The sequence below is a fragment of the Clupea harengus genome, chromosome 2, assembly GCF_900700415.2.
Source record: "Clupea harengus chromosome 2, Ch_v2.0.2, whole genome shotgun sequence".
Lineage (NCBI taxonomy): Eukaryota > Metazoa > Chordata > Actinopteri > Clupeiformes > Clupeidae > Clupea > Clupea harengus.
In genome coordinates this window covers 9754917-9767148 of record NC_045153.1, presented here as the reverse complement: position 1 = coordinate 9767148, position 12232 = coordinate 9754917, and the positions used below count along the sequence as shown (strand labels likewise).

General features: G+C 43.7%; 1 protein-coding gene across 6 annotated transcripts in view; it reads right to left on the bottom strand.

Moving 5' to 3' along the window:
• Positions 1-12232, bottom strand: part of lrp1bb (low density lipoprotein receptor-related protein 1Bb) — a 302617-nt gene that overhangs the window by 130822 nt on the left and 159563 nt on the right. For all 6 annotated transcript variants that reach the window (XR_004165369.2, XM_031582278.2, XM_031582280.2 and 3 more), the window contains exons 18-21: positions 6403-6483; positions 5597-5767; positions 3206-3391; positions 182-382 (exon numbers count right to left, since the gene is read on the bottom strand). Coding sequence is in view for 5 of the 6 variants with exons in the window: in XM_031582278.2 (XP_031438138.1) it covers positions 182-382; positions 3206-3391; positions 5597-5767; positions 6403-6483 (639 nt within the window). In the remaining variant the exon portion in view is untranslated. The remainder of the gene's footprint in view (positions 1-181; positions 383-3205; positions 3392-5596; positions 5768-6402; positions 6484-12232) is intronic.

The following is a 12232-nucleotide window of genomic DNA, read 5'->3' as shown; positions in this document are numbered from 1 at the left end:
CAATAGAAATCCTGTCAGTTTCCATATCAGTTTTTTCAATGTGGAACCTGTAGCTCGTTAAAGAATGATTGGAGAAGTGTGAACCCTGATTGGATGATTGGAGAAGTGTGAACCCTGATTGGATGATTGGAGAAGTGTGAACCCTGACTTCCTGTTGACTTCCTGTTGGCAGCCCACTTACCACAGAAGGGGCCTTCGTCTGATTGGTCGGCGCAGTCCCTCCTGCCGTCGCAGATCTTCTCCGGGGGCAGGCAGGAGGAGGTGTCGTTGGCACAGGGGTGCCCTGGGGGTTTGCAGATGGCATCGCTGCACGCCTCCTCGTCCGAGCGGTCCTCGCAGTCGCTGTCGCCGTCACACACCCAGCTCTTGCTGATACACTTCCCTAGGGGGGAGGGAGGAGGAGGAGGACAAGGAGGAGGAGGAGGAAGAACAGCTCTGAGCTATTTGAGCAGAGGCCTGTCAGACTCAACACACACACAGCCTCGACCCGCAAATGCTTTTTGATGGTCCCTCATCTAATAACCTCACACTCAGAGCGGATGAGAGAGCATACTCCAGAAACACCTAGAGAGATGCAATGTGGACAGAATAGTCTGCTAGACCGCGGATAATTGCACTCATACACAGAAACACACACACACACACACACACACACACACACACACACTCACACACACACACACACACACACACACACACACACAGACACACACACATGCACGCACGCACAAACAGGGGGTGGTAAAGGACAAAATGACATTTATTGACATTTATTTTCTTACCGTACATGAAATCAAGTCAACTAATCAAATAATGATAATTATGCTATGTTGGCTAAAACTGCAAAAACAATGATGAAACATTGTAGCCACATTTGCAACATGTAATACCACAACCACAATGTACATCCACACACACCCACGATCATCTGTAAATTGACAATCACACACACACGATCATATGTAAGTGAACAATCATACATACACACACACGATCATCTGTAAATGTACAACCACACACACACCCACGATCATCTGTACATTTTATGTTTCCACCACCAAGAGCAAGAGAAACCAAGAGAGATGCTGCCGTTTTAACATTCCTAATCTGTCCCACCCTTATGAGAGTAGACAAGATGACAGAGTCTATATCTCAGGCCAGGCCAAGTAAACAGAAATGCGCTGAAATTAACAGTTTGATGGAAAGATTAATCAATGTGATTTTCCCAGTCAGGTCGGCTAAGTGAAAGCTCCCACAGAGATAAAATGAACATGCAAGCATTTTGCCTCCTACTCAGCTTAGATCTAAAAAAAAAAACCGAAATGTTTGGCATCAAGTGTTCCTCTTTTTTTTCTTCAATGGCCTGTGCAAGGTGCAGGTAGCTGTTAAAACATTTCACAACATCAAAAGGGGGAAGAACAAAAACGAACAAACACACAAAAAAAAGTGTTGCTCTTTAATGGCGATGATGGTTGATGTCTCCTTTCATGACACCCAACTACAATTAGGCCATCTGCAACATCAAAGGACTTGGCTCTGATTGATTTCACAAGTGGCTGGTTTTGGAGTCAAAGACTGGAATGGAAATGAGGAATTTGTCCAAAAACACGTCTGTTTTAGAGCGAGTATGCCTAGGCACCATGTGCTACAGAAAACACATATTACATACAGTAATATCTTTTATATAAAGAGTAGACTTAAAACACTAAAATACGCACTAAAATATTCACTTCACGTTTCCATGGGTGTGGTGAGTGGGAAGCCGAGATACAACACACACGCCTGCTGATTATGAAGACAGGTTCGTTAGGCATCGTGCTGACTAATAAATCACACCTTTCATATGCAATGTGATCTTTATTGCCTTATGTCTGATACCTTTTGACATATTAAATGAGACTTCCCACTGTCTCGCAGCACTCTATGCCTGACAAATGGTTGTGTTATTCGGGAGGGGTGGTGGTGGTGGGGGGAGCTTAGAAATGGTAATATCACTCATCTTAAAGGTCATAATGTCAGCTAAGACAAATAGCAACTTTTCCTGAGCTCCAAGAGTCAGGAGCAGAGAGCGGTGCCGTTCACCCCGTACGATAGAGGACTGAGGGCGTGGAAGTCGTCGACTCGTACACAACTAACCCAAACAACCTTTTTGAGTGGCTCTACTTGCGGCAGTTTCTCAAGGTAACGCTGTTTTATTTGTTAATTTTGTTCCCTTTCCATGTTTTCGTGCCACCAAAAGAGGAAGCGCGTGGCTGTGCTGAGATATAAAACTGCCGGAACGTTGAGACTAACGGGAACGTGCGCCTCAAGAATAATTTCTTGAGCAAAGCGCTCAGGACTGGTCGAGGTGAAAATTTCTCTGGCGGATCAATAATGGCTTCTGCTGCCGGCACACTGGAGGAATCTCAAAGCCCTCGCGCCCTGGTGGGGATTCCGAACACGCCGCATGCGGCTGCAGGGGATTGGGTGAAGCCGGAGAATACAAATAAACCCTGGGTTTATTCCCCCATGGTGCATTGTGTGTGAAGCCTAGATAATGCAACATCATACGGCACGGAACATGTCCAGTGATCAAAATCTCCAGCCGAGGAGGAGAGAAAAAATATATGGAAATGAATTCGCTGGCGCGAGGTTTGCCTGAGGAAAATGAATATAAACACAAACACTATGAGCGGCAAATAGAGACAGACTCCCCATCAGCAGACACACAGCTAAGCGTGTTTGGGGCTAGGAACTCGTGTTCTAGACAACACTCTGTGATATAGGTGAATGCATTATTAATACTTTCCTTCAACAATTTCCTTTCCTTATCTCCTTGATGTTATAAGACTGAAACAACTATGTAATAAACATGTAATGCTGATGACATATACTGCCATTAGTTGCCATGTCAGTTATTGCCTGGTGATATAATAGTGTTATGTGACCATTATCAGCAATTATCTTGATATCTTTGATAATGTTTGATGCAAACAAAACTTATAAGCATGTGACACACGGTGATCCAGACTTAATCATTCTAAGAGCTTCCCTAATGATAAGAGATAGTAATAAAATGACACTGTCATGTCATTATAGATCATTTATGACTACAGGCAGGATATGTTTATGAAAAGTTTATGTCACTCCTATGATAGAGGGTTCAGGTAAAGTGCTATTAGTGCGTTATGACATATGACATATCCTCAGTGTCAACCCCACTCACCTGTGTTCTTGCAGGTGAACTTGGCAATGGGGTCGCACATCCTCCGCGTGCCCTGGCAGTTGGCCTCGTCACTGCCGTCCTCGCAGTCCTTGTCGCTGTCGCAGCGCCAGCGTTCCGGAATGCACGTCTCGTCGGCACGGCAATGGAACTCCTCGGCACTGCACTCCACCACCATGGGGGGCAAGGCTGCAAACCGTGACAACGAACAACATCAACATCAACAGAGCTCCAACAGAGAGCCGACTCGGACGATGACACGGTGCGACGTGACACCCCCGGTGGGTGACATTTTGTTGTTATCTGACCGCGTGCCGCAACACTGAGCAAGCCAACGCGATTACAGTGGAGTGCATGTCGGAGAGGCGCAGGTCAAGTGTGTGTCGGCCACGAGTGTCTTCAGCTCATCGGAGATGAGATGTGGCAATTACGCTGCCTCCTGAAAGGGTTTGGCCTTTTTAGCACACTGGGGTCGTGTGGGGTAATGCCTTTCTCTCCTCTAGCTCTGCCCCGTCTCTGATGTCTCAGTTAATCGCAAGACGACACATTCAAACCAGACAGACTTTGTATTCTGTTTTGTTTTCTTTTTTCTCCCGCCTTTCGTATAAGCTGAACTGACAGGTCTCCGAACTAGCTGACTAATCTGTCAGATCTCCACCCTGGCTGAAAAATTAAGCAGCGGGGTATAGCACAGGCAGTCGGGCCCCCCTCGGAGAGGCACCCTGGGCAGGACTGGGCTTGTGGGATTTCGGAGTACCTGAGAGGGCCTTCCGTCAGCGGTCTAGTTTGATGAATGGCTTCTTCATTTCAGTGACAAGCCAGCCAGCTGAAAGCATTACAGATCTCCACTCTGCTTTCAGTGCTAATTACAACAGATTACAAGATTCAATTCTTAAGGGCTCATGCTCTCTCTCTCTCTCTCTCTCTCTCTCTCTCTCTCTCTCTCTCTCTCTCTCTTTCCCTTCCTCTCTTTTGTACAAACCGAGCGATAACATTAGATCCCCCCCCCCCCCCCCCGAGTGAGGAGAGAGAAAACTTTCAAATATGTGTTTTCCAAATGAGGGACAAGGCACTGCGGCACGACAATCATGAACACATTTATGGTATATAATTATACATTGCTCTCCTTTTTTCCCCTCTAAACAGTAATCTGCAAATTAGCCTCGTTCTGTGCTCCGGAGCCTCTGCGTCTGGAACCCCTCATACATATGAATGCATATCACTCGGAATGTAACCCTGGGAGAGAATGCTTACATTTTTATAAATATACACTTTAAATATTACATATAAGCAATTATGTACGTGTTGGTGGGAGAACCATGCTATGTTATGCTGAGAGCTTCAGCGTGGTTCGCAAGTCTAGAATCACAGAGACTGAAGTAGGGCAAAGCAACTGGGCATGCTCTTGTAACTCTGTAAAAACTTTCAATGGGTCTGACCCGTGCTCCAAAATACAACACAAAATCAAAAAACGACTAGGGGTCGGCAGGAGTGCATAATTTGACTAAACGAGCACTCGTGTCGTGAAAAACAGAGTCCTCGAGCTCTCTGGGGACCAAGCTTGTGGGGGAGCTGTGGGAGGCATCAATTAAAAGACTATGCAACATTACTGATACACTTACTAACACTTAGTAACCTTAGGCTTACGCTTAACACTTAGTAACACTTAGTCACTTATAACACTTAGGCTTACCTTACGCAATGGGGAAGTATGGATAATAGCAACAATATTGTCACGTTATTGTTATCAACATTCTACAGTTGCCCAGGGTGGGAAGTTCCGTCAACAAAGTGGCTTTTTTTTTCAAATAGGTGTTTTTATTGTGTTTACATATAGTGGCTGTTTTTTATTGTAAATTCGGTGAATTAACGAGTATCAATGTTAATGTAGAAACTTGGGAATTGATGTAACTGCTGAAGTACTCAAATGCTTCAGTACTCTGTGCAACCCCTAGGAAGGACATGAATGAATTGTTAAGGGGACCAAGGAAGTTAATATTGCATATTAGAAGCCTGATGCTCATGGCCAATTCATAACATTTTAAAGTCATTCTGAAGTTATGATGTCTTAATTATGACACGCTGATGGAGTCGAGAGCAAACAACACAGCACCACTACTTTCGTCGAGCAAAAGGTTTGCATAGTCCCTAAAAGTAGCACTAAGAGTATGAGTAACTACTAGTAACTTTCTAGTAAAAAAACATTATAATATGTAATGTAATATATCTTCTAAAATACTGATAACCTTTTAGAACACAAATCCCAATGCCTATTTTTCTATAGCTTCATCTTGGGGATTTCAAGCCCCTAATATAATAACAAACCTAAATAATATATATGTATAAAATATACATGACTGAATAAAGATGTTTCGACAGTTAGAGCACACGTACCAGGGACAGCGCCGGAGCATGTTGCGTTCTCGTCGCTGAAGTCGCCGCAGTCGTTGTCTCCGTCGCAGGCCCAGTTGTTGGGGATGCAGCGGCCGCTGGTGCAGCGGAACTGCGTGTTGGAGCAGGACTGAGCGCAGCCCGCCTCATCGGTACCGTCCCCGCAGTCATCGTCTGCAAGACAGAACAGCGGAACCCAGTCCGAATCAGGGCCTCAGCCAACACTGCACTAGACTGGGTCCTATGAGGTGAAGTGTTTTGAGTTATTTTTTATGTTATTTCCTTCTTTTCAAGTCTAGACAGGTAAAGCCAGATGGTGCACAATATGATTCCTGCTATGAAATAGACTGCAGATAGAGTTAGGATAGTAATCTGTCACTGAGCATTATACAGTATGTCTTTAGCACTTTCTTTCAATGTTTCACCCTCCTTGAGGTAGTTACCCTTATCCCTCAACACAAAGATGATTTAATTAAGCAGAATCATCTAGCCTTATTGTTGGCTCAGTACACTGAGGTAAATATGTGATTAAACTCAGAGACTGGGAACAAAAGAAAGGCCCTTTAGCTCATGTATCCTGCAGAGGGAGGAGAAAGAGAGAGAGAAAGAGAGAGACAGAGAGACAGAGAGAAAGAGAGAGAGATTCACCACCAGAGAGTCCCCTTTCGATTTATCTCCATCTCTCCCTTTTTTTTTTTTTTTTTAAACATCATTTTTATGCCTCGAAAGAGTGTGCTCATGCCTGGCTGGGAGCGGTGGGTAGATTAGTGTTAAGCGGGGTGAGATCCTGTCGAAGCGGCCCAACCCACCTGAATCGCAATGCCATTTCACACTGATGCACCTTCCATTGGCGCAGCTGAACTGGGTGAGTGGATCGCAGGTAGGGAACACTGTGAGTGAGAGATATAGGCAGGGACAGTGAAACAGAGAAAAAGAGAGAGAGGGGGGGGGGGGTGATTAGAGACCAGCTCATAACTGACACTATAACCCTCCCCATCATCTGCACACACCAGACCAATACATCACTGTCTGCTTGCCATTTTCCATTTGCCTTCTTTTTTTCTTCTCCGTACACCTTGAACTATTGCAGAAGAAGTTTGCTCTGTCAAAAATTGGTTTGTCATGCTAATCGATTCCATTCAGAAGTTGTCTTTGTCCTCTGGTGAGTAGTCCACTCTCTCAAAGAGTTAGACGGACGGGGAAAGTTTAGGTGGCGGGGGGGGAGGATGGTGGTTGTAGCTACATTACTTTGTTGCTTTGCCGTGCGTTGAAGAGAGAATAAATAACCGAGGGAAAAACAAAATGATGAACTGCTGAGCTTCTCTCCATGTGGGCTCCGATAAACAAAGCACTTCTAAGGTCAGGTGAAATGTCAAATTGAATTATTGGTGTTTTTAAGGTAAAGCAAAGAACACAGCAAGCACCTCCAGCATTTACTAAAAAAGTATGCAATACTGCAATTGTGCTCCCTCAGGATTCACGAATATAAACACTGCACAATGTGCTTTTCATGCTGAGTGTAAACCTTAAAAATAGAGGACCATTTCCCACATCTAACCCTTCCTCTTCTATTAATAGATTGTATACTTCATATCAATGATATTCATATATCAGTATAATATTACATATAATCAAATTCACATTAGTCAAAACTCATTATGAATTCATAAAACATTATTATAAATGACATTTACAAAGTGTCATCAAATCTGATAAATATCGACAAGCCCCTCTCCCGATGCATTAGCACCAAGTCACACACAAGTGAAATAAGGGAAACAAGTCTTCACTGCATTTGGCATGAGCACTCGTAATTCATCACATGGCACCATGCCACTGGTAATAAGTGTACTAAGGCTCTTAAGGTTGAAGTGACTTAGCAGGCCATGAATTATGAATGAGCGCGCAAATCCGAACATATGTTTGCGGCACTTCCTGCACCGTGCGGTTTTCTTAAGCAGCCACATCCTCCCTGCCATTCTTCGGCGGGCGGGAGGACCGCATTGAAATGCCGAAAGCCCTGCGGGGAGCATATGCTAAATGCATGTAAATGGAGGAATTATGCCACACACATGCTAATGCGCGGCGCTCCTTTGGCTAAAAATAAAGCGCGGATCACCTCGCGGTACATTTGGAGTTGCTTCAAGGTTGAGCGGAGGACCACACGAGTTGAAACATCTAGGAGAGGAAAAAGGTAAAAAGAAAAAAAAAAAAACCCTCAAGCTTAAAGGATCTAAAAAGATGGCATATTAAATAATGCCTGGGTAGAAATTCTAAAATCGTTACCCAGAAACCCAGAGGTAAGCTGTGGCGAATGAGGCACCAAACCACACGCATCAGCAGTACAGCGCTCAGCACGACTGCGACAGGCCTCCCCGACGCGAACGCCAGGCTCTTGGCATGACTTCACCATCAGGAGACGGGAAAACATACAAATGAGCGGCTCTGACTTCAGCCGCACCCAAACAAACTCATGCCTCCGTAATTAGCCAACATCTGCTTGCTCATTTTCAGTGTGGGGTCAAGGACTCATACTGCAGGATCCCTCCTCCAACATGCTCCTGATGAATGCCTTATGGCCAAGCAGAGAGGCCAATTAAAGCGCGTGCCTCGGCTGTCTTCCTCATTCCATCCTCCCCTATTAATCGCATTGAAAACAACCGCCAATCAAACCTAATTCAATTTCTGCACAGATTTTTTGTGTTTGTGTTTATTTTCTTTGCTGCATACTGCTCTGTTTTGTTTTATCTGTAATCAGCATGCTATACGTCACTATCATTAAGATATGTAAGAATGCTATACGTCACTATCATTAAGATATGTAAGAATGCTATACCTCACTATCATTAAGATATGTAAGAATGCTATACGTCACTATCAATACAATATGTAAGAATGCTATACCTCACTATCATTAAGATATGTAAGAATGCTATACCTCACTATCAATACAATATGTAAGAATGCTATACCTCACTATCAATAAGATATGTAAGAATGATATATCTCACTATCATTAAGATATGTAAGAATGCTATACCTCACTATCAATAAGATATGTAAGAATGATATATCTCACTATCAATAAGATATGTAAGAATGATATATCTCACTATCATTAAGATATGTAAGAATGCTATACCTAACTATCAATAAGATATGTAAGAATGCTATATCTCACTATCAATAAGACGTGAAAGAATTTTCATCACTGTGATGAAGAAGACATTTCTAGTTGTTGCAGCGAATGTTGTAGTAAGATTTCTCCCACAGCACTACATGCTCTCTCTCGCTCTGTCTCAAACACACACACACACACACACACACACACACACACACACACACACACACACACACACACACACACAGACACAGACACAGACACACACACACACACACAATGAGAGAGAGAGAAAGACAGAGCAAGAAGAGGTAGAAAAAACTGGCAGGGGAACCAAGAGGCTTTCTTTATGAAGAGTTCAGAACCTTTAAAATGGCATAAAACACAGGAGAGTCTGATTTCCCTGCCTTAACTAGTATCTCCTCCTCTCTCTCATTGTCTGCTGTCTGTTCTGAGCAGAGGAACAGAGGATTCTCTATTCTAAAGGCTCTTCCTGTGGGTTGACATTCAGGGAGGTTAGGGAAATGCCTTTGATATTTTATATTTCCCAGACAGAGTAATCCCAGCTGTTACGCACACGAGAGTGAACACACACACACACACACACACACAGAGACCCCCTCTCGCTCAAGCACACACACACACACACACACACACACACACAGACACACTCCTGATCACACACACACACACACACACACACACACAGAACCCCTCTCTCACACACATACACACACACACACACACACACACACAGAGCGAGAGACCCCCCCCTCTCTCACGCATACACACAGACACACACACACAGACACAGACACAGACACACTCTTGATCACACACACACATACACACAGAAAAAGCCAGAGACTCACAAAAAAAAGAGAAAAGGGGAAATTCTGCTTAGAACAGCGAATTTAAGGCATTTCCAAATGGCGTGGAGAATCCAATGCAAAGCTAATCCCAGATGAAAAACATCATTAGCCTTTAAGGTCAGCATGCTTGCAGTCAGCCTGATAATCCAGGGGAAGAAAATGCTATATTTCCACAAGAAGGTGACCAAAATTCAACCAATATGTATTAATATTATTTCAAATCCCCAATTAAACCCTGATTACATAAGTTGATAAGATATTTGACACATTTCCCTCACATATCGAACAGTGCCTTATTTCTTCCCCTTCCTTAACTCTGCCCCTTACACCTATGTCCTACTTAATATGAATTTATCTGCCAACCAGGGTGACACATTTTGAATAACGTAAGCTGCAAAAGGGGTATTTGCATTATCTCAGTGTAAAAAAAAAGTCAAGCTGTACAGCGTAGTTATGTGAACTAGATAGCGATTTATTTACGTGACTACAAACCCTTCTGCAGCAAACTGAAAAAATTCAATTTTTGGCGAAAAGGATTTGTGTCTGTCATACAGTTTTTCAACTGAGACCAATCCCCTTTCAACTTGCGGTTTCGCCGCCCGTTACCGCTGACGACACAGTAGGGAGATGATCACAAAGCGCACGGATCGGTAAAAAGGGGACACTTCATCAGCCCCCTCTTTATCAGCCATTTTTGCCTATGGGTAAACACAACGCCAACATGTTTCAGTTCAAAATAGTGAAGTATGAAGTTCTCTAACATTGTTTGACTTCACAGGCAGTTACGTCCCTGATTCACATGTCAAAGCAACATGCATCCTTAAACTGAACATACTTCATACCTAATTTACTCCCTTCTCTCCTCCTAACCTCCAGTCCTGCTGTCTGTCTGAGCAGAGTACTCACCATCCAGACCCCACTCACGTGAAAAGTTAGCTGCAGCTGAGAGCTTGCGCTCATGAAAAAATCAACAGCCACACATATATAAATGATGCCGTCGTTAGGATCTCCTGAGTTCGTACACGGAAAGGACATGGTGAATCAGGAAGATGCCGTGGGACTAAACACTAGTCTCGAGAGTCTGGGGAGAGAGCTCTGCCAGAGAGGGGTCGGGGGTTCTTGGGCTGCTAACTAGGCTTGGGGTGTAGATTCCCTGAAACTCAAACAAAACAAACCACAAAAAAAAAAAAATGCAACCAAAAACAAAAACAGAAATAGAGACATTTGACAAATAGAGAAGTTTGTGTCAATCCGTCTCTTTCTCTTTCTCTGTTTTTCTCTCATTCTCTCTCTCTCGTTCTCTCATTCTCAGTCTCTCTCTTTCTCTCTCCCTCTCCCTCTCCCTCTCTCTGCCTCTCTCCTGCTCTATCTGTCCGTCTGCACAATGTGATAATGATGAAGCGCATCCAGGCATGCCCTCTAATTACTGTCTGCGCTGTGGCTGTGTTTATGGCAGTGTGCTGAGACACCCTGCACCTCACCGCAGAGCTTACCCACACTCCACTGCTGCTGCTCCTGCTACTGCTGCTATGTGGCAGTGATTGCAAAAGGAGGAGGAGGAGGCCTCCCGGTAGCGCCATCTTTGCCAAGCAGCGTCCCGTGGAGAAAGGAGCAGTCTCGAACCACAAGCAACCCAACCTTTTTTACATCCCACCAATTTCAGTTCAGTGCCAAAAAGAGGCTGTTTGTGTGTCTCTACACCGCGGGACCACGGGCAAAAAAGGACAGCGTAGCAAGGCAGCTTTTAGAAAACAAACAAAGACCAGTGAACTAAAACAACCAACACATGAGTCTGTCAATGGAAGACATATTGGGAGGCACTGCAAATAATGGCTTGCATGTACCTTCAACAGAAGTAATGGGGGCATATTTGGACATCAACCAGCACACTTGCATTCTCTAGTGCATGCCGTCATAGAAATGTAAGTACAATAATTATATTTGATTTGTGTTCAGGTGTGTGTGTGTGTGTGTGTGTTTATGTTTATGCATGTATGTTTGCATCAATTTGTATGTGTTTGAGAGCTGTCCTATGTAAGTAATGGAATACCTGATTAATAAGGTTCAATAAAACCATAAATGTATGAAAATATATCGAAAGTGCTCCAGTGTAGGTATATTTAGTCTACGTTATTTCATGCCAAATTGACACTCTGCAGCATATGGACTTCCTTCATATTTATGTTCAATATAAATAGTCTGCTTTATGTCTGTATCAATAAAACACTTTTGATGCTGCAAAACATGCAGATTTGCGGATTTGTTGCCCTGACGGTCGAGGATTTTCAGACTTTGAGTCTCTAAGTAGGAAGCCCACTGGAGGGCTTTGTTGTTCCTCTACGGTGAATACATGTTCTGCCTTTATTCTCTCCCTCAGCTTTCTGTTTTAGACAATGTCACAACTGCCAGCATCATGAAGAAAAGAAAGAAAGAAAGAGAGAAAGAAAGAAAGAAAGAAAAAAACCTTGATGGACTAGCGAGAAAGACTCTTCTTCAGAAGTATTCCGACTCAACATTAGAGTTTACTCTTTCGCTTTCTGCTCCTCAGTAACTGATTCAGAGAGAGGATGCCTCAGTGAGCACTGAATGCTGATATGATGCACTTCCACTGATAGATGGAGGGAACAGAGTGGGGAGAGAGAGAGA